We start from the raw sequence: 19,564 nt of genomic DNA, 5'->3' as shown, positions 1-19,564 counted from the left end.
TAATAAGAGAATGCCCCTCGGTACTCAAGTCATACACCCCCTGGTGGCGTGTATAGGTAATGACGTTAATACCACATTACCACAGTACAGTAATACAGTTCACACGCAACAAGATTAGCCTACTGGATGGAGCTAGTTTATTTACCCAAGAGAGCATATAGCTAGCTACATCTACGGGCTTTTATGTTTTTCTGTTGTGGGTAATGTGCAGCATATCATATATGTAGGCCTATCGGATAACGTCAATCATTCTGGCTTGGGCTCATTAAATGTCAATGTAGGGCTCATCAGGTTCAGGTAGCATCAGGTTGGAATTTTCATGCTGATCAAAGCTCTAATCAAATCCAGACATATTTATATGCTTTATGATGCCTTTGAACGACACTACAGGTTTTGGTTTTGGCGGGAAATACCGGGTTACCCGAGAGAAAAGGGATTTATTCTCGAGATGGAACATTTGTAAAATACCAGGAAAATATTCAACCCTAGTTCAGATCCTGAACACGAACAGCCAAAATCATGTTTTCATGAAATTGGAGGATATTTGGATGAAACCAGATCTAACTATGAAAAATGACACTTGCTTCTACATTGAGAAATGTTGATCAAAAGGTACTGGTCCCTCACCCCTTTTCAAACACTTGGATCAATGAGGTGAGATTATTAATGGTATCGGGTGACATCACCCTAACTCTAATTTTAATAAGTACCACCTTCTTACAAACATCAGAGAAGGCATGTTTGCAGTGGGGCATGGTTTATATAACTAGATACTTTTGGTCATGTAGTGTATGTTGACACCTGCTCGTCGAACATCTCATTCCAAAATCATGGGCATTAATATGGAGTTTGTCCCCCCTTTGCTGCTATAACAACCTCCACTCTTCTGTGAAGGCTCTCCACTAGATGTTGGAACATCGCTTGCTGGTACTTGTGTCCATTCACCCACAAGAGCATTTGTTAGGTCTGGCACTAATGTTGGGCAATTAGGCCTGGCTTGCAGTCTGCGTTCTAATACATCCCAAAGGTGTTCAATGGGGTTGAGGTCAGGGCTCTGTGCAGGCCATTCAAGTTATTCCACACTGATGTCAAAAAAACATTTCTGTATGGACCTTGCTTTGTAGACAGGGGGATAGTCATGCTGAAACAGGAAAGGGCCTTCCCCAAACTGTTACCACAAATTTGGAAGCACAAAATCATCTAGAATGTCATTATATGATTTAGCGTTAAGATTTCCCTTTACTGGAACTAAGGGTCACAGCCCAAACCATTATTCCTCCTCCACTAAATTTACAGTTGGCATCATGCATTGGGGCAGGTAGCGTTTTCCTGGCATCCGCCAAACCCAGATTCGTCCATCGGACTGCCAGATGGTGAAGCGTGATTCATCACTCCAGAGAACGCGTTTCCACTGCTCTACGGCTTGTGTGCGACTGCTTGGCCAATCCATTTCATGAAGCTCCCAACAAATAGTTATTGTGCTGACGTTGCTTCCAGAGGCAGTTTGGAACTCGGTAGTGAGTGTTGCAACTGAGGACAGACAATTTTTACGCGCTACATGCTTCAGCACTCAGAAGTCCCGTTCTGTGAGATGGTGTGGCATACCACTTCACGGCTGAGCTGTTGTTGCTCCTAGACATTTCCTCTTCACAATAATAGCACTTACAGTTGACCCGGGCAGCTCTAGCAGGGCAGAAATGTGACGAACTGACTTGTTGGAAAGGTGGCATCCTATGACGGTGCCACGTTGAAAGTCACTGAACTCTTCAGTCAGGCCATTCTACTGCCAATGTTTGTCTCTGGAAATTTCATTGCTGTGTGCTTGATTTTATACAGCAAAGGGTGTGGCTGAAGTAGCTGAATCCACTAATTTCCACATACATTTGTATATTTTGTGTAGCTACTCTACTGGTGCCAAAATTTGCAAATATAATAGTTTACACTATTCATCTTTGGCAAAGATACTTATGTTTCCCTTTTCATCTGTGTCTAGTGTTAACTAATTACTGGCTAGCTAGGTCTTCATCTGTGTCTGGTGTTAACTAATTACTGGCTAGCTAGGTCTTCATCTGTGTCTGGTGTTAACGAATTACTGACTAGCTAGGTCTTCATCTGTGTCTGGTGTTAACTAATTACTGGCTAGCTAGGTCTTCATCTGTGTCTGGTGTTAACTAATTACTGGCTAGCTAGGTCTTCATCTGTGTCTGGTGTTAACTAATTACTGGCTAGCTAGGTCTTCATCTGTGTCTGGTGTTAACTAATTACTGGCTAGCTAGGTCTTCATCTGTGTCTGGTGTTAACTAATTACTGGCTAGCTAGGTCTTCATCTGTGTCTGGTGTTAACTAATTACTGGCAAGCTAGGTCTTCATCTGTGTCTGGTGTTAACTAATTACTGACTAGCTAGGTCTTCATCTGTGTCTGGTGTTAACTAATTACTGGCTAGCTAGGTCTTCATCTGTGTCTGGTGTTAACTAATTACTGGCAAGCTAGGTCTTCATCTGTGTCTGGTGTTAACTAATTACTGGCTAGCTAGGTCTTCATCTGTGTCTGGTGTTAACTAATTACTGACTAGCTAGGTCTTCATCTGTGTCTGGTGTTAACTAATTACTGGCTAGCTAGGTCTTCAGCCAGCATGGAACAAAATAGGGTGAAGGGTCATCCAAAACTCTGACGCAGTTCTCCTGTCAACACATCCATCACTGCTGCTGTGACCCGCATCACAAGAGACATGCTAAACGGGAAATGTATTTTAAAAAATGGACATCATTGCTTTGTGTATCACCAAATTAGCTTGAGATGATTTTACTGCAACACTGCTCGCTGCATTCAAGTTGCTTGACAAAGAGCTGTCAGTCAAGGCAAGCTCATGAATATAAGCTTCTCTCCCACTCAGCCTATCTTTTAAAACTTTCTGGTAGTTAGCCATGAGAGAAAAATATATTTTTCAAAAATGTTGAGTATTCCTATCCTCCAAAAATATTATGGGTGATATATATATATTATGGGTCACTCTAAAGTCTATTTTACATGGGAATCCGAATGACTGTTCCAGATGAAAGAAAAGTAGTGGTGTCCGAAATGCCACTGTATTTCCTATAGAGTGCACTGTATAGGGAATAGGGTGCTATTTGGGACGTGGCGTTGGTGTAAATTAGCGGCTTAAACCTTCTACGAGACAGCTGATTTATTGGAGAGTTGTGTTTTTATATTATTTCAGTTAAGAGGACATGCTTAATTTTTAAGTGCTGCTGTGAGCGCAGCGGTAGTGCAGACAGCAGGTAGTTCAGACCGCAGTAGTGCAGACAACGGTAGTACTATTCCTGTCCTGTCTTATCTTAATGTTACTCAAGCAGACAAGTAAGGCACCTCTTCTCAGCTCCCACCATCCCACTTCTACCACATTATGTGTCACTGTGGTATGTGTGGGGCTGTTTGTTGAATGTTCCTTCCTGACTTTATGTTTTATTAATTGTTTCTTGATTGTAAATGTTCTTTGACTGACATTGTTATTGTCCCTTTTTGAATGATCATTATAGAATAATCTTCAGTTTGCAGTCAACCGACAATGTTTGTTTTGATACAATCCTGTACCTTGCAGTTTTCTAAAGGCCTCTTTTTGTTCTATCTGTGTTTCAGAATAAAGAATGGCTCTGCCTGAACTGCCAGACCCAGAGAGCTTTGTCTGGGGCCCTGGGAGATGCTCCACTTCCTGTTCCTCAGCCAATGGGATCCCCACGGCACTCAGCCCCAGCCAATCAACAACAGCCTCAGCAGAAAGGGCCCAATCAGCAGGCAGGGCTATGGCCCACTGATCCTCAACAGCAACAAAAACCACTGGGTGCCCAAGTAAGTGGCCCTCCTTTCTCCCCTGCCAAACAGAGCAAGGGGCCTGCCCAACCCTCCCCTGCCAAGGTACAACCCTTCCCAGGTAAGAGTGCGCACTCCCCTGCCAAGGGTGCACCCTCCCCCACTAAAACAGCATCCACCCCTGCTAAGGGCACACCCTCCCCTGCCAAACAGATAGGACCCACTGCCCAGAGCAAGGGTACTGCCCAGCCCTCCCCAGCCAAGGGTGCACTGTCCTCTGCTAAAACAGCATACACCCCTGCTAAGGGCACACCCTCCTCTGCCAAACAGACAGGACTCACTGCCCAGAGCAAGGGTTCTGCCCAGCCCTCCCCTGTTAAATTTGCATCCACCCCTACCAAGGGTGCACCCTCTCCTACTAAGAGTGCACCAACTCAACCTAAACCCAACAAGCAGGCCGGTAAACAGCAGCAGGGCCAGGATAAAGCTAAAGTCGTCCCCAAAGCTCATAAGGAAAATGAAGCCAAAGCCTCACCCAAGAAGGGAGCACCTGAAGCCATCACCACATCACATGATGAAAAGAAGAAACTCGTTGAAGATTCACAGAAGTCAAAACACCATGACGTGAGCTCCCTGCAACTTTTCAACTTCAGCATCTTCACCACCGTAATTCTTCTTGATTTACCACCGGAATTTAATTTACCTCATTTTAGTAATCGTCATACTCGTCATCGTTGTTGTCACCGTCATCATCACTATGATCATTATAGCATATCATTATATCATTCTCATCCCCCTTCTCCTTGTCATCTCTATCCCCAAGCATCAGCCGTTTACCATGCATCACCTTTGGTATCTTTTCTTCATGTTTTTATTAGTTCAATCATAATGTTAAGCCTGTATGATCTGCATTACCTGTATTATCCGCCTAGTGGTTAGAGCGTTGGACTAGTAACCGAAAGGTTGCAAGTTCATATCCCCGAGCTGACAAGGTACAAATCTGTCGTTCTGCCCCTGAACAGGCAGTTAACCCACTGTTCCTAGGCCGTCATTGAAAATAAGAATTTGTTCTTAACTGACTTGCCTAGTTAAATAAAGGTCAAATAAAATAAAAATTATAGTCATCCTTTTCTGATATTGTAATCAGGACTAATCAGTGTTATTAGCTAACATGCAATGCAGTTTTTTTTAACCAAATCATTATATTTTGATCAGCTTGTTTATTTTTTACCATCATTCATCATTCTTCAACAATGGCAGAGATTTCATTGCACATTTAATTATACGAGCATGTAACCAAAATATCATGGTTTTTCTTGCCGTTTTCTTGTTGTTTTTCGTTTAGTTGTTTTTGTCACTTTTTATCTTAACCTTTTTATAGTCATATTTGTGTGCATTTCATTGTCTAATTGTTGCCTGTGCTTTAATAACGTTCATTACATTATGTGTTATAGTTGCATGAGCTTTAATAACGTTAATTACATTTTCTGTTATATATAGTTGAAGTCAGAAGTTTACATACACCTAAGCCAAATACATTGAAACTCAGTTTTTCGCAATTCCTGACATTTAATCGTAGTAAAAATTACCTGTCTTAGGTCAGTTAGGATCACCACTTTATTTTAAGAATGTGAAATGTCAGAATAATAGTAGAGCGATTTTTTTTTTTTCAGCTTTTATTTATTTCATCACATTCCACTGTGATGAAATAAATAAAAGCTGGGGGGAAAAAATCACTCTACTATTTGGTCAGAAGTTTACATACACTCAATTAGTATTTAGTAGCATTGCCTTTAAATTATTTAACTTGGGTCAAACGTTTCAGGTAGCTTTCCACAAGCTTCCCACAATAAGTTGGGTGAATTTGGCCCATTCCTCCTGACAGAGCTGGTGTAACTGAGTCAGGTTTGTAGACCTCCTTGCTCACACACTCTTTTTCAGTTCTGCCCACAAATCTTCTATAGGATTGAGGTCAGGGCTTTGTGATGGCCACTCTAATACCTTGACTTTGTTGTCCTTAAGCCATTTTGCCACAACTTTGGAAGTATGCTTGGGGTCATTGTCCATTTGGAAGACCCATTTGTGACCAAGCATTGACTTCCTGACTGATGTTTTGAGATGTTGCTTAAATATGTCCACATAATTTTCCTGCCTCATGATGCCATCTATTTTGTGACGTGCACCAGTCCCTTCAGCAGCAAAGCACCCCCACAACATGATGCTGCCACTCCGTGCTTCACGGTTGGGATGGTGTTCTTCAGCTTCCAAGCCTCCCCCTTTTCCTCCAAACATTACGATGGTCATTATGGCCAAACAGTTCTATTTTTGTTTAATCTGACCAGAGGACATTTCTCCAAAAATGTGCAGTTGCAAACTGTAGTCTGGATTTTTTATGGTGGTTTTGGAGCAGTGGCTTCTTCCTTAATGAGCGGCCTTTCAGGTTATGTCGATATAGGACTCGTTTTACTGTGGATATAGATACTTTTGTACCTGTTTCCTACAGCATCTTCACAAAGTCTTTTGCTGTTGTTCTGGGATTGATTTGCACTTTTCGCACCAAAGTTTGTTCATCTATAGGAGACAGAATGCGTCTCCTTCCTGAGCGGTATGACCGCTGTGTGGTCCCATGGTGTTTGTACTTGCGTACTATTGTTTGTACAGATGAATGTGGTACCTTCAGGTGTTTGTGAATTGCTCGCAAGGATGAACCAGACTTGTGGAGGTCTACAATTTTTTTATGAGTTCTTGGCTGATTTCTTTTGATTTTCCCATGATGTCAAGCAAAAAGGCATTGAGTTTGAAGGTAGGCCTTGAAATACATCCACAGGTACACCTCCAATTGACTCAAATGATGTCAATTAGCCTATCAGAAACTTCTAAAACCATGACATTATTTTCTGGAATTTTCCAAGCTCTTTAAAGGCCCAGTCAACTTAGTGTATGTAAACTTCTGACCCACTGGAATTGTGATACAGTGAAATAATAAATAGTCTGTAAAAAATTGTTGGAAAAATTACTTGTGTCATGCACAAAGTAGATGTCCTAACCAACTTACCAAAACTATAGTTTGTTTACAGGAAATTTATGGAGTTGTTGAAAAACAAGTTTTAATGACTGCAACCTAAGTGTATGTAAATGTCCAACTTCAACTGTATTTGCCTGTGCTTTGATGACTGAATTATTTTCAATGTAATTATTCTCATGTCTTGCCAGAATAGTAATACAGCCTGTATAAACTCCAGTGCTTTTATTCCAACCCCTATCATCTGTGAAATAAAAGTAACTCTGCCGATGAGTAGGTGAAACGATAGGAAAGAAAGGGTGCACTGTTGCCTGTAATAGACTTTTTGCTACAGAATTATTTCAGTCAGGGGGCAACAGGACTGATGCTAATACTGGCCTCTGACTTGTCTCTCTTGTTTCTCTCTTTCCTTTAGGATTCCAACAAGTCCAGCACGCAGAGCCTCAGTGACACGGGATACTCCTCAGATGGGATCTCCGGCTCCGTGGGCGAGATCACAGGCCATATCCGTGAGGATCCGGGGTTAAAGCTGAGTGAACGTAGCCTCTCCAGCCCCTCTGAGATCACTAAGCTAGAGAGCTCCATGCGGCCACTGCTGGAGTCCAGGTCCAAGACCGCTACAGACCAGGGCGGGGAGAACAACTCTGACGGGGAGGTGTCGGACGATCTCAGCTCCAAGCTGCGCCACGACTATGTGGAGGACAGCAGCGAGAGTGGTCTGTCCCCCTTACCGCCCAGGCAGAAGAAGTCCCATAAAGAAATGACAGATGAGGAGTTCATGAGGAGGAAGATCATAGAAATGAGCGCTGACGAGGACGAGATGGAGGAGGAGGAAGGGTACGGCTACCAGAAAACAAAAAACAAAAAGGATTTGGGGAAGGAGAAACGACGCAGCCTCACCCACCATTCCAGTAGTTTTGAGGAGGACACCAAGGGGGTAGATGACGAAGAAGATGAAGGTATGATGGCTTCCCAAGGAGGCCTGCGGCGGTTTAAGACCATTGAGCTGAACAACTCAGAGCATGACCTCAGAGAGCCAGAGCTGGAGATGGAGAGTCTGACTGGATCACCAGAGGAGCGGTCGAGGGGGGAGTATTCATCCACCCTTCCTGCCACAACTCCCAGTTACACATCTGGCACGTCCCCTACCTCCTTGTCCTCCATGGAGGATGACAGTGACAGCAGCCCCAGCCGCAGGCAGAGACTGGAGGAAGCCAAGCAGCAGAGGAAGGCTCGCCACCGCTCCCACGGCCCACTCCTGCCCACCATCGAGGACTCATCCGAGGAAGATGAGCTGAGAGAAGAAGAGGAGCTTCTGAGAGAGCAGGAGAAGATGAGAGATCTGGACCTGCAGAGGATCCGCAGTACAGCCAGGAAAACCAAGAGGGACAAAGAGGAGCTAAGGGCCCAGAGACGTAGAGAGAGATCCAAGACTCCCCCCAGCAACCTCTCGCCCATCGAGGATGCCTCCCCGACAGAGGAGTTGAGACAGGCAGCGGAGATGGAGGAGCTCCACAGATCCTCCTGCTCAGAGTATTCCCCTTCCATGGACTCAGAGGCAGAGAGCTTTGAAATGATGAGCTCCAAGCTCTACAAGTCAGGAAGCCACCACAACCTACCCACCTTCATGTCTCTCTACTCCCCCACTGAAAAACATACTGCCACTTCACCGTTGGACAAGACACTGAAAAGTGCAGAGGAGGTGTATGAAGAAATGATGAGGAAAGCAGAGATGCTGCAGCAGAGACAGCCAGGAAGGCCAGGCCAACAACAAGGAAGTCCGCAAAGGCAACCGGCTGGAGCACCTCAGCCTAGCAGCAAACAACATCTAGGCACTGGAGCACCTCTAACCCCTGGCTCCAGCCCCACACAAATCTCTGCACCTGTTTCCTTCTCCCCAAACGACCCATGTGGGGCTGGAAAAGGGGTCCCACCAGGAATCAGTGTGACACAGCATCTATCGAAAGAAACCCAAGACCGGATGAGGACGCAGACTGCCAAAATAGGGGGTGTTATCCCCCCAGTGGCTGGAAGACCAGGTCCTCAGGGACCAGCACAGGGGGCGCCTCCTCCTGACTCTGGAGCACCCTCCATCGCATCCTCCCTCTTCTCCTATTTCAAAGGCCCCAGTCCTCCTGTTTCCCCTTCCCCCTCTCCCTCACAGAGTCCCACTCATTCCCTGTCCCTACGACCTACAGGGCCTGGGGTGTCCCCACAAGATTCTCAGCCTGGCGCTGGTGGTGCAACCTCCCCAGTACCACCGCAACAACATGGAGCCCAGATGCCTCGAAGAACAGCATCGCCATGCCTTGCAAGACAAGAGTCCTCCTCCGACTCACCAGTAATGGGGATAACGCTGGGCTCTAAGACCACCACCAGTCCTGCCAGGCCTCTGACTGTAAACTCCTCCACTTCTCCCCTGTCCTCGCCAACACAGGCTATCCGTCAACCCATGTATCAGCAATATATTCCTTCAACAAGCTCTCCAACTTCCCCACAAATGCATCTATCGCAACAATCCCCTCAACATGGTTTACAGAGGCCCCAAAATGCAGAGAGGGTTAATATTGATATAAGCATGACAATGACAACCACAGCTACCACATACAGTCGTGGGTCAATATCAATGGAAAATATCTCCCTATGTAGGATTTCCAATGTCCCAGGTACCTCTAGGGTCGTAGAGCAGGGCCAAATGCAAATGCGTCTGACTAGACCTGCATCAGTAGTGGACCTGAGAGCACCAATGAAGGCCGCCCCAATCATCATGACAGACCAAGGCATGGATCTAACATCTCTGGCAACTGATACAAGAAGGTATTCCCTCGATGCTGAACAACCCCACAACCATCACAAATCGGTGCAGCCACTGAATGCTGCCGTGAACCTGAATGCACAAGAGCAGCCGCACGTTTCGGCGTCCACTCCAACAACAGTCAGCGTCACCGTGGCAGCCTCCATGTTTATATCTCAGCCGAAGGGGCATCCAGTGATTTACGGAGATCCCCTGCTGAACCGTATGGATCTGGGGCAAGGCGTTGGGTCAGCAATGTGTCTTACACAAACTAAGCCACCCATTACTGACCCGTCCATTCCTAAGATTGATGCGTGTCTGGAGGATCTGGGCATCCAGCAGCAGCAGCTCCAGATGCAGCAGCAGAAGCTCCTACAGCAACAACAGCTCCTCGAGCAGCAGCTCCAGCAGCACCAGCAGTCTTCCTTTGCTCGCTATAACCTAGCGAACCAGGTCCAGCCACTGTTGCTGAAGAAAGACCTGGTGGTTAGCCAGACGAGCAGTGGAAGTGCCCAGCCTGTGGTCAGTGTGATTCCTAGAGTATCTCCCATGCCTCCCCAGCCAGCGTCTATAGTTCTACCTCCCTCTAACAATCATCATGACTATGGTCAGAGTGGGCTTGCCTTGGAGTTGAAGAACAAGCCCACAGTTATGAACCTGTCTACGGGAAAGCCCCATGTCATGATGGTCCAACTGGAAGATAGCAATGCGTCTCAGATGACCACTGTGACTCAGCTGGTCAAAGACCCTCCTCCTCCCCAGGTCCTGGATCTCACTGGTGGACAGATACAGAAACCAGAGAACCAAGTGGCTTGTTGTGACGTTGTTTACAAGCTACCCTTTGCTGGTAGCTGTGCAGGTAACTTAACTCAGAAAAATTCTACCACTGAATCTTCCCAAGTCACTCTTCCACCCCCTGCCCCACACTACAGTGTAGGCCAGCAGAAACAACAACAACAGCCACAACAACAGCAACAACAACAACAACAACCACCACCTGGTAATAATGGCTACCAGGCAGCAAGCATGCAAGGAGCACCAGAGGAGCGTAAACCGATGCAGGGAGTCCCTCTATACCCTATACCCCTTGGAGGCAGGCTTCAACCATCCATGTCTGACACCAACCTGTCTAATACAGGTATTCAGTACTATCAGAGGACTGACCCTGGGGACCTGGCAGTGGATCTGAGCACCATGAATCAGGCCTACGAAGGAGGATATCTTGGCATGGGTGCACAATACGGATCCTACACAGACTTAAGTCATCAAGGAGATGTTGCAGGTCCTCCCTTGCCTCTGCGAAGGTATGGCTCCATGTCCAACATCAACCAAGACTATGGCTATGGTCAGGCAGGTTTCCCGGACGCCAACCTGGCACAGTATAGTGCCACCACTGCCAGGGAGATCAGCCGAATGTGTGCAGCTCTGAACTCTATGGACCAGTTCGGTCAACGGTACAGCAACCCTGAGATGATGCAGTATGGTTCTGGAATTGGAGCAGGGCCTGCAGCCAGGCTCAACCTACAGCAAAGCTTAGCATCAATCCGAGCCAACCTACTCTATGGCCCTGATGGGAGGCCCACAGCACACGGCCAAGCCCTAACCAATCTGATCAATGCCAGACAAGCAAGCATACGGGCTTTATATCCATCTGCAATGAGAGGAGCTGACGGTATGACATATTCCACCATCAACACCCCAATAGCCTCTACTTTGCCAATAACCACCCAGCCCTCCTCTGTTCTGCAACCTATGCCACAAGGAATATACCGACCTTACCCTGCAGGCGTGACCGCTGTACCACTGGCGAGCCTCACCAGGTTGCCTCATATGACCCCAAAGATGCCTCTGTCCACACAGGGACATTACGGTTACCCTCCTCCCAACCAGTTCCCTACAACGGCTGGTGTTCCTGGAAGTGTACCTGCCACGAGCACCTCCACCCAAGAAGCTCCTGTCTACCTTGGGAAGCCTTCTGCAGCCGTCTCTGTGCACACGGCTGCAACCTTACCACTGGCCCAGCCAATTTCTCATATGGGTGGACAAACTACTGCAATGCCAATTCAGTCTGCAGTAGTCCCTGCAAACCAACAGACCCCCCAAACTCAAATCCAAGCGCAGAATGTTACGACACACCCCCATACTCAAACTCAAATGCAAGTCCAAATGCAGCAACAAATACAGTCCCAAATACAGCAACAAATACAGTCCCAAATACAGCAACAAATGCAATCTCAAATGCAACAACAAATAGCAACTCAAACTCAAGCTTCATTTCTGACTCAAACCCAGTCCCAGCCTATAACTCAGCCTGCTTCACAGGCTCTAGTGCAGCCCCATCTGCAGACCATTCGCCAGATTGCTTCTACTGCAGCAGCCAGCACCACCATCACCACTTCGGTCGACCCAGAGCTGGAAAGGATAGAGGAGCGTTTGAGACAGCAACAGGAGCAGATGCTGCAGATGGAGCGAGAGCGTGTGGAGCTGGAGAAACTTCGGCAGATGCGCCTGCATGAGGAACTAGAGCGAGACCGCATGGAGCTCCAGAGGCACAGGGAGAAAGAACAAATGCTGGTGCAGCGCGAGATTCAGGAGCTGCAGACCATCAAACAGCATGTTATGCATCAGCAACAATCAGAGAGGGAGACCCAGCTGGTCATGCAGAGGGAACAGCTATCCCAGCAGAGGATGCAACTGGACCAGATCCAGTCGCTACAGCAGCAGCTCCAGCAGCAGTTGGAGGAGCAGAAGAGGCAGAAGACTGCAGTGGTGGAGGCATCAGCTGCGGCCGCAGCAGCCGCTGCATCTGCGGCAGCATCTGCTGCAGCCACTTCCACTCAAGGTGCCATACAAGGGGTAGTAGTCGGAGGAATAACCCCTCAAGGTGCCATACAAGGGGTAGTAGTCGGAGGAGGAGGAGGAGGAGGAACTCCTCAAGGTTTCATCATCTGTGACCAGAGTGGTAGGGTGATTCAACAGGACGGCCAAAGTGTACAGTTCTGGCAACCCCACATGGAAGGGCAGGTGGTCCAAGCAATGGTGACCCCAAGGCCCATACCAAGCTCTGCCTCTGAGATGTCCTTGAAAAACAGTGAGAATCAGTTGGGGTCCAGGATCATGAAGAAGCAAAACTCTATGCCTCGTCTTAGGGATGGATCGGAGGAGGAGCTGGTGAGGAGGATTGCAGATAGCTGCGTGCAGACGGACGATGAAGAGGGTGAGGACAGGTACATGAACCGCAGGGGCAGGAGAACCAGGCGGATCGCCGACTGCAGCGTCCAGACAGACGACGAGGATCAGGCAGCTTGGGAGCAACCGGTTAGGCGCAGGAGATCACGCTTATCCAAACATTCAGACTCTAGCGGCGAGGTCAAATCCGATGGAACCGCCAAAGTGTCCTCCTCCAGCATAGCCATTCAGACCACCAACGACTCCTCATGCCAGACTGAGGCCGACCAGTTGGGCAGGATCTCACCTGCAATCCACATCACTGCGGCTGAGACAAATAAGGTGGAGCTGCTTCACTACATCTCTGCCCCAGAGAGAACCCATACGGGTGAGAGCTTGGCCTGTCAGACAGAACCGGAGGCCCAGTCTCAGGGGGTGGTGGCCCCTCAGCTCAGCGTCCCCACCACCATCAGCCCATATTCCACCTCTATGCAGATGGTGGGCTCCACCCCACCTCCTCCCCAAGGGGTGGCTAAGTTTGAAAGGAGGAAACCCGACCCTCTGGAAATCATCTACCAAAGCCAGCAGCAGAACGAGTCCCCGTCTCGCCAGCCTCCCAAGTCTCCCCAGGTGCTGTACTCCCCTGTGTCCCCGCTGTCGCCCCATCGGATGCTGGAAACCACCTTCGCCTCCCAGGAGAAGCTCAACAAGGCGCACGTCACGCCCCAGCAGAAAGCTTTCACTGCAGAGTCTCCTCAGCGTCACCAGAGCCTCCCCAGACCTATCAAGAGTGTGCAGCGCTCCATGTCGGACCCCAAACCCCTCAGCCCCACCTCAGAAGACCCTGCCAAGAACAGGTTCTCCCCTTACCATCAGCAGGCCATCTCCAACAGTCAGGTATGTAATAAGTTACATTTTTACTGTTTCTCTTTCACTTCAATAACTTTAACATTAACAAAGAGTAAATCATAATGTGACCTGATATGAAAATAAATAGTTAGTGTAAGTTATTAAGGAAAGAACAAGACAGGAGAAATTTTTTCATGACTATGCTATATACAGTAGAGAGCAGAGAAAGTACGTACTGAAGAGAGTTTGATACTGAATAGACTAGTTAGTCTTGTGTGAGATCACAGATGCATCACACAGGGTTTGGCATCGAAGGACGAGACAGAATGTTCTCAGGAGAGCAGCTGTCCATGCTAGGCACTAGGCAAGCTTTCCCTCTACTCCATTATACCATCCTCTCTTTTTCTCACTCCATAGCTTTCTTTGATATCCCTTTCTTTTTTCTCCTTTGCCTTTTCAGTCTGCTTTTTCTCTTCGTCACTTCTCTCTCTCTCACACACACACACACACACACGCACACGTACACGCACACACACATACACACACGCGTAAACACACCCCCTTCCTTTCTTTCTCCTTTATTCTTTCCCTGCTATATATGGCAAAGCCCTTAGAAATGCCAGGGGGAGACATAATGTGGAGGCATCCTGGTACAGCCCTGCTGTCTTCCGGCATGTTAGCAGCTGTTCAAAGTAAAGTCAGATGTACTCAGTGTGAGGGTTGCCCGATGAACAGGCACACATAGGAATCATAAGAGGATTTTTACATATATTTCTTGTTTTATTTGTGCTGGCCATCCATCAACATTTTTATAAAATGACATTCTCACGGATACTTAATACATTCACTATGGGTCTACACAACTCCTAAACTGTAAGTAGAAAGAAGAAATCTAGCCATGTTTGAATGTTTATCATTACTCTTAGTTTGTTGTTGGCATACGTTTTCTAGATAAGTGATCAGGATGAAGGACGTTTTTTTATTTTTTTTATGATAACGTGTATGACTATGTTATGATTAGAATCTTCTAATGCTCTAAAAATGATTCATGTGAATTATTTATGCTGAGAATTGCTCCCAAGTTGCCCATTCTCTCTCACTTAGACATCATTCTTCCTGATTGTAGCACTCATCTTTTGCAGAGTACATTTTAATAACAAACATATTATTTATGACGAAAGTATTGTTGAATGGACCCACACAAATCTAAACATATAATTTATACATTTTACCTTAATTTTACTGCTGTGAGCTAAATCAGGGTCACAGAGTTTTCTTGGTAGTCATAAACAAATCTACTGAAACTAAAGTATACACCTCACACATGGCAATAGGCTTCAATTAAAGAAGACATCTGTACCATGTCAGAATAGAGAAATGTATTCAATTTTGAGTTTACATCCCAAAATTACACTTTATATACATCACAGCAGACTGAAATATAACAAAAACTGTTTTTTTAAATAATGTTTATTAATTATGAAATTATGACAAATATTGATAACATTCCACGCATGAGGCCACTAGGTCATTTTATTGCAGGAAAGGGCTACATTGATGCTAAATTAGTCTATAACATTGCAATTTTCTGAATTAAGCTATAGAAATGACAAAGTATCAAGGTATAATGATTAGAATATGGGAATCAAGGTGTAATGATTAGAATAGGGGAATCAAGGTATATTGATTAGAATAGGGGAATCAAGGTATATTGATTAGAATAGGGGAATCAATGTGTAATGAGAAGAATAGGGGACTGGACTAGAATCTTCTTTAGTGCAGTTAGTCTGATTTCCATGCAGGCATTCTGTTCAATGTTATGTGAGTGTTATCCTGATGGTGTTTCTCTGCCTCTCTCTCCAGATGGCCACCCTGCAGCAGCAGCAGAACTCTCTGATGAGAAAGGTGAAGAGGACCCTACCCAGCCCACCTCCAGAGGAGAGCTCTCTCCCCATCGTCACCCCAGCCATGTCCCACATGTACAGCAGCTCCCCGGGGATGCAGCCCCAGAGGGTGCTGCCCAGGCCTGCCCAGGGGGTCACCAAGGCCGGCCTGCTGAGCGAGCTGAAGGCCGTGGAGCAAGAGTCCACCAAGCTCCGCAAGCAGCAGCAGGAGCTAGAGGACGAGGAGAAGGAGATTGACGCCAAGCTGCGGTACCTGGAACTAGGCATCCATCAGCGCAAGGAGACCCTGGTGAAGGAGAGGGAGAGGAGGGAGCTGGCCTACATGCGCTGCATGGGCGACGCCCGCGACTACATGTCAGACACCGAGCTCAATAACCTGAGGATGGTGGCGGCCACGGGAACGTTCGACGGTAATGGTCTGCTGACGAGGCCCAGCACGGCGCCGCTGAGCCAGTTCCCCAACGACCTCGGCCCAGCCTCCCAGTACCCGCCCACCTCCTCCTACATGGCCTATCAGTACCCACAGAGCCAGCCCACGCCCACACAGCAGCCAACCGCTGCTTACCAACAGATCGGTTTCCAGCCCCCTCAATACCCTATAGCCTCCCAGCCCCAGCCAGGCACCTTCCAGCCCCACCCACCCCAAGGCCCAGGCTACCAGACTCAGCCAAGCTTCCCAGCCCATGGGGGCTACGGCCAGACTTCCTACCCGACAGACCTGGGCATGCAGCAGCATGGCCACCAGGGTTTCCAGCCTCCCACCCCCTCTATCCCGGGCCAGAACCACCCCTACCCAGGCCAGAGAACATATTCTGGCCAGGGCATGTCCTTCCTGCCGCAGGCTGAGATCCTCACGGTCCACCAGAGGCCTCATCAGACCTCCTTGGCTGACCTGGAACAGAAGTTGCCCACCAACTACGAGGTGATCAGTAACCCTGCTGTGTCGGTGGCCACATCAGCTCCAGACACCGGATTTGGCTCAGTCTATGCCTCCAACACCATGCCCAATGCCTATGGGCAGTACCGCCCCCCGGAGCCAGTCCTGACACACGGTGTGGATAGCCCCACGTCGTCCTACGCTGCAGACGGCCTCTACACCGCAAACCTTGAGCAGAACATCCCCAGGAACTATGTCATGATCGACGACATCAGCGAGCTGACCAAAGAGAACACAGGCTCGTCTGTTGACGTTCTGGGACATCCTGTTGCAGGACGCTATGGTGAGAATGGCCCTGTGCACCAAACTGGGTATGGCAATGAGCCTGTGGACCCGTACATGTCTGCAGGCACCACAGGCTACCACCAGCAAGGCTCTGTGGACCCCCGGACCAGCACCACTATAGGTGGTGGGGGATCTTCTTATTACTATGACGACTATAATAAACACCCCAGCACAACACGCCCGGGGACCCAGAAACACCCATCCAAGAACCTGGCTCCCGCAGTTGTCTCCTCCGGTAAGCGCAGCAAGCACAGAAAGCAGGGTATGGAGCAGAAGATCTCCAAGTTCTCCCCCATCGAGGAGGCACGGGACGTGGAGTCCGACCTGGCCTCTTACACCATGACCACCTCCACCGGCGGCAGCTGCACTGTGGTGTCTCGGTCCGGGGTGAAGAAGAGCGGCTACGACCAGCGGAAGTACTATGGTGGCCACCCGGGAAGCCGGGAAGCCCTGGAAGAGGAGGACCGGATGTACGGCTCGGGGAGGTCCCGGTCTACTGGTTATGGCATGGACAAGATCTGCTCCAGGGACTCCTCCAGGAGCAAGTCCTACGAGAGGGAAGCCATGGAGCGGTCTCAGAGAGGCGGTGGCGGACGGCCCGGACTGCGCACCCATAACTCAGAGGAGGAGAGCCCCCTCAGCCCCGTGGGGAAGCCTGTGGGGGTCGGACGAGGTGGCACAGGGGTACCAGTGGACCCCCATGACGTGAGGAACCAGTATGGCTCCAGCCACTCCCTGCCGGATGTCCAGGACCACCACATGAAGGACCTGCCCAGGAGCCACGTGTACAAGCCAGATGACCCATATCTCGTAGACGATCAGCACGCTGCTGTGTCGGACAGTGAAGGTAACTGGTGCTGAATGCCACTAACTGCCTGACTTCCTCTGTCTTTCTGTCTGCTGGAAAGAGTCTGCATGCCAAGATTCTTCAGAGTAGCATGATGGCTTCTTCTGTTTTGTGACTGTGAATGTTGTGCCCAATGCATGAAACCGCATATGCCTGTTTTTCTTTTTTTCATTTTGCCTGCTGAAACATTTTTCTTTTTTGTGATTTTGTTGTTTGCTGTTTTTTGTTTGACTCTGAAAGACTTTCCATGTTTTTGAGACTTTGGGCCCGTCTTTTTGTCTTTCGTCTGCGTGGCTTCAGTTCAGACTGTATGTCTCTCTCTCCTTTTCCTCTCTACACATCATAAAGCAAAAGTAAACTGACTGATGATAATCTTTGTTGTTCAAAAAGCCTATCATCTGGGTCAGGAGGAGACGGACTGGTTTGAGAAGCCAAGAGAGGCTCGCTCCAACCGCTCCAGACACCATGGGAGCGCAGGGCACATCTCCACTGGTAGACAACAGACCGGCGCCAACGTGAAGCACACCTACCATGACTATGATGAGCCTCCCGAAGAACAGGACCTGTGGCCTCAGAACGAGTACAACAACCAACCTCGCCACCCCACGTCCACCTCATCATCCCGCGACCACCGTGGTCACCAAGGCAGCAGCGGCGGCAGCTCGGGGAGGCACTCCTCTTCCCGCCACTCCGGCGAGGAGCCTCGGACGTCCAGCCGCTCCTCCAGAACACACCCCAAAGACCAATCCACCCGCTCTGAGGGCCGTGGATCCTCCTCCACCCAGAAGAGGGGAGGCTCGGAACCACGCTCCTCCCGGGATGGCTACCGGGACTCTGGAGACTACTCCTCTCGTGACCCGGCCTCCGGCCACCACCGCGAGGGCACCAGTGGCAGGGGTCAGAAGCCGCTAGGCTCGTCCTCCAGGAGACAGGAAGGGGTTCCTTCTGCAGGGGCCAAGCAGGGTCTGGGGCAACAGACCCAGGGTGGTCCAGGCGGGCAGCACCAACAGCCCCAGGGGGGTCCAGGCGGGCAGCACCAACAGCCCCAGGGTGGTCCAGGCGGGCAGCACCAACAGCCCCAGGGTGGTCCAGGCGGGCAGCAGCAACAGCCCCAGGGGGGTCCAGGCGGGCAGCAGCAACAGCCTCAGGGGAGTCCAGGCGGGCAGCAGCAACAGCTCCAGGGGGGTCCAGGCGGGCAGCAGCAACAGCCCCAGGGGGGTCCAGGCAGGCAGCAGCAACAGCCCCAGGGGGGTCCAGGCGGGCAGCAGCAACAGCCCCTGTCAGGCAGACAGCCTGGAACCCAGGGGCCAGACGGGGGCCAACCGGCCCAGCAGCAGCAACGTACCCAGCAGCAGCAGCCTCCACAGCAGAGCCAGCCTTCCCAGACCATAGCCGGGGGCCCTCAGGCCACTCCAGTCACTGCAGGCTCAGGACCCATAGCAGGACCAGGGCCGGCACAACAGCAGGCTAAACCTGGCCAGACTCCGGCACAAGGCCGGCAGCCAGCCGGACCTACCGCAGGCCAGCCAACAACCACAGCCGTGAGTACACCTGAGATGGGTTTGGTATTTCAAGATAAGTTGAATTGTGTATCCTGGCAATACTCATGAAATTACTGGGCCCATGTAATTTTCCCCTCTTATTTGTCACTTCTTGGTGTCGTGTCTTTGGTTATGCCGGATTAAGTGATATGACATGCTATTCTATAAAATAATTTCGCCGTAATTAATATTACCTGATTGAGCTAATCATGTAAATGTAATTAACTAGAGAGTCGGGCACCACAAAATAATATTTATAGAGCTGTTATCTTCCGAATAAACTCTTAAAGACCTAGTAATATTTTACATCAATAGCAGTCAATATTAAAGTTGTAAATTCTTGGTTATCTGCACAAACCCTGGCTAACAATTTGAATCAGCAATACAAAATTGGGTTGAATTATTTATT

The 19,564-nt window shown here is 48.8% G+C and overlaps 1 protein-coding gene across 1 annotated transcript in view; it reads left to right on the top strand.

The window, feature by feature from the left end:
- The window catches only part of LOC110528438 (protein bassoon), a 172,285-nt gene that overhangs the window by 139,589 nt on the left and 13,132 nt on the right, over window positions 1-19,564 (top strand). The window contains exons 4-7 of the mRNA XM_021610503.3: window positions 3,638-4,432; window positions 7,246-13,689; window positions 15,505-17,614; window positions 18,005-19,155. Coding sequence (XP_021466178.3) covers window positions 3,638-4,432; window positions 7,246-13,689; window positions 15,505-17,614; window positions 18,005-19,155 — 10,500 coding nt within the window. The remainder of the gene's footprint in view (window positions 1-3,637; window positions 4,433-7,245; window positions 13,690-15,504; window positions 17,615-18,004; window positions 19,156-19,564) is intronic.

The sequence above is a fragment of the Oncorhynchus mykiss genome, chromosome 7 (assembly GCF_057628025.1).
Source record: "Oncorhynchus mykiss isolate SJ-2025 chromosome 7, ASM5762802v1, whole genome shotgun sequence".
NCBI classification, from domain to species: Eukaryota; Metazoa; Chordata; class Actinopteri; order Salmoniformes; family Salmonidae; genus Oncorhynchus; species Oncorhynchus mykiss.
This window is presented reverse-complemented; position numbering and strand designations above follow the sequence as displayed.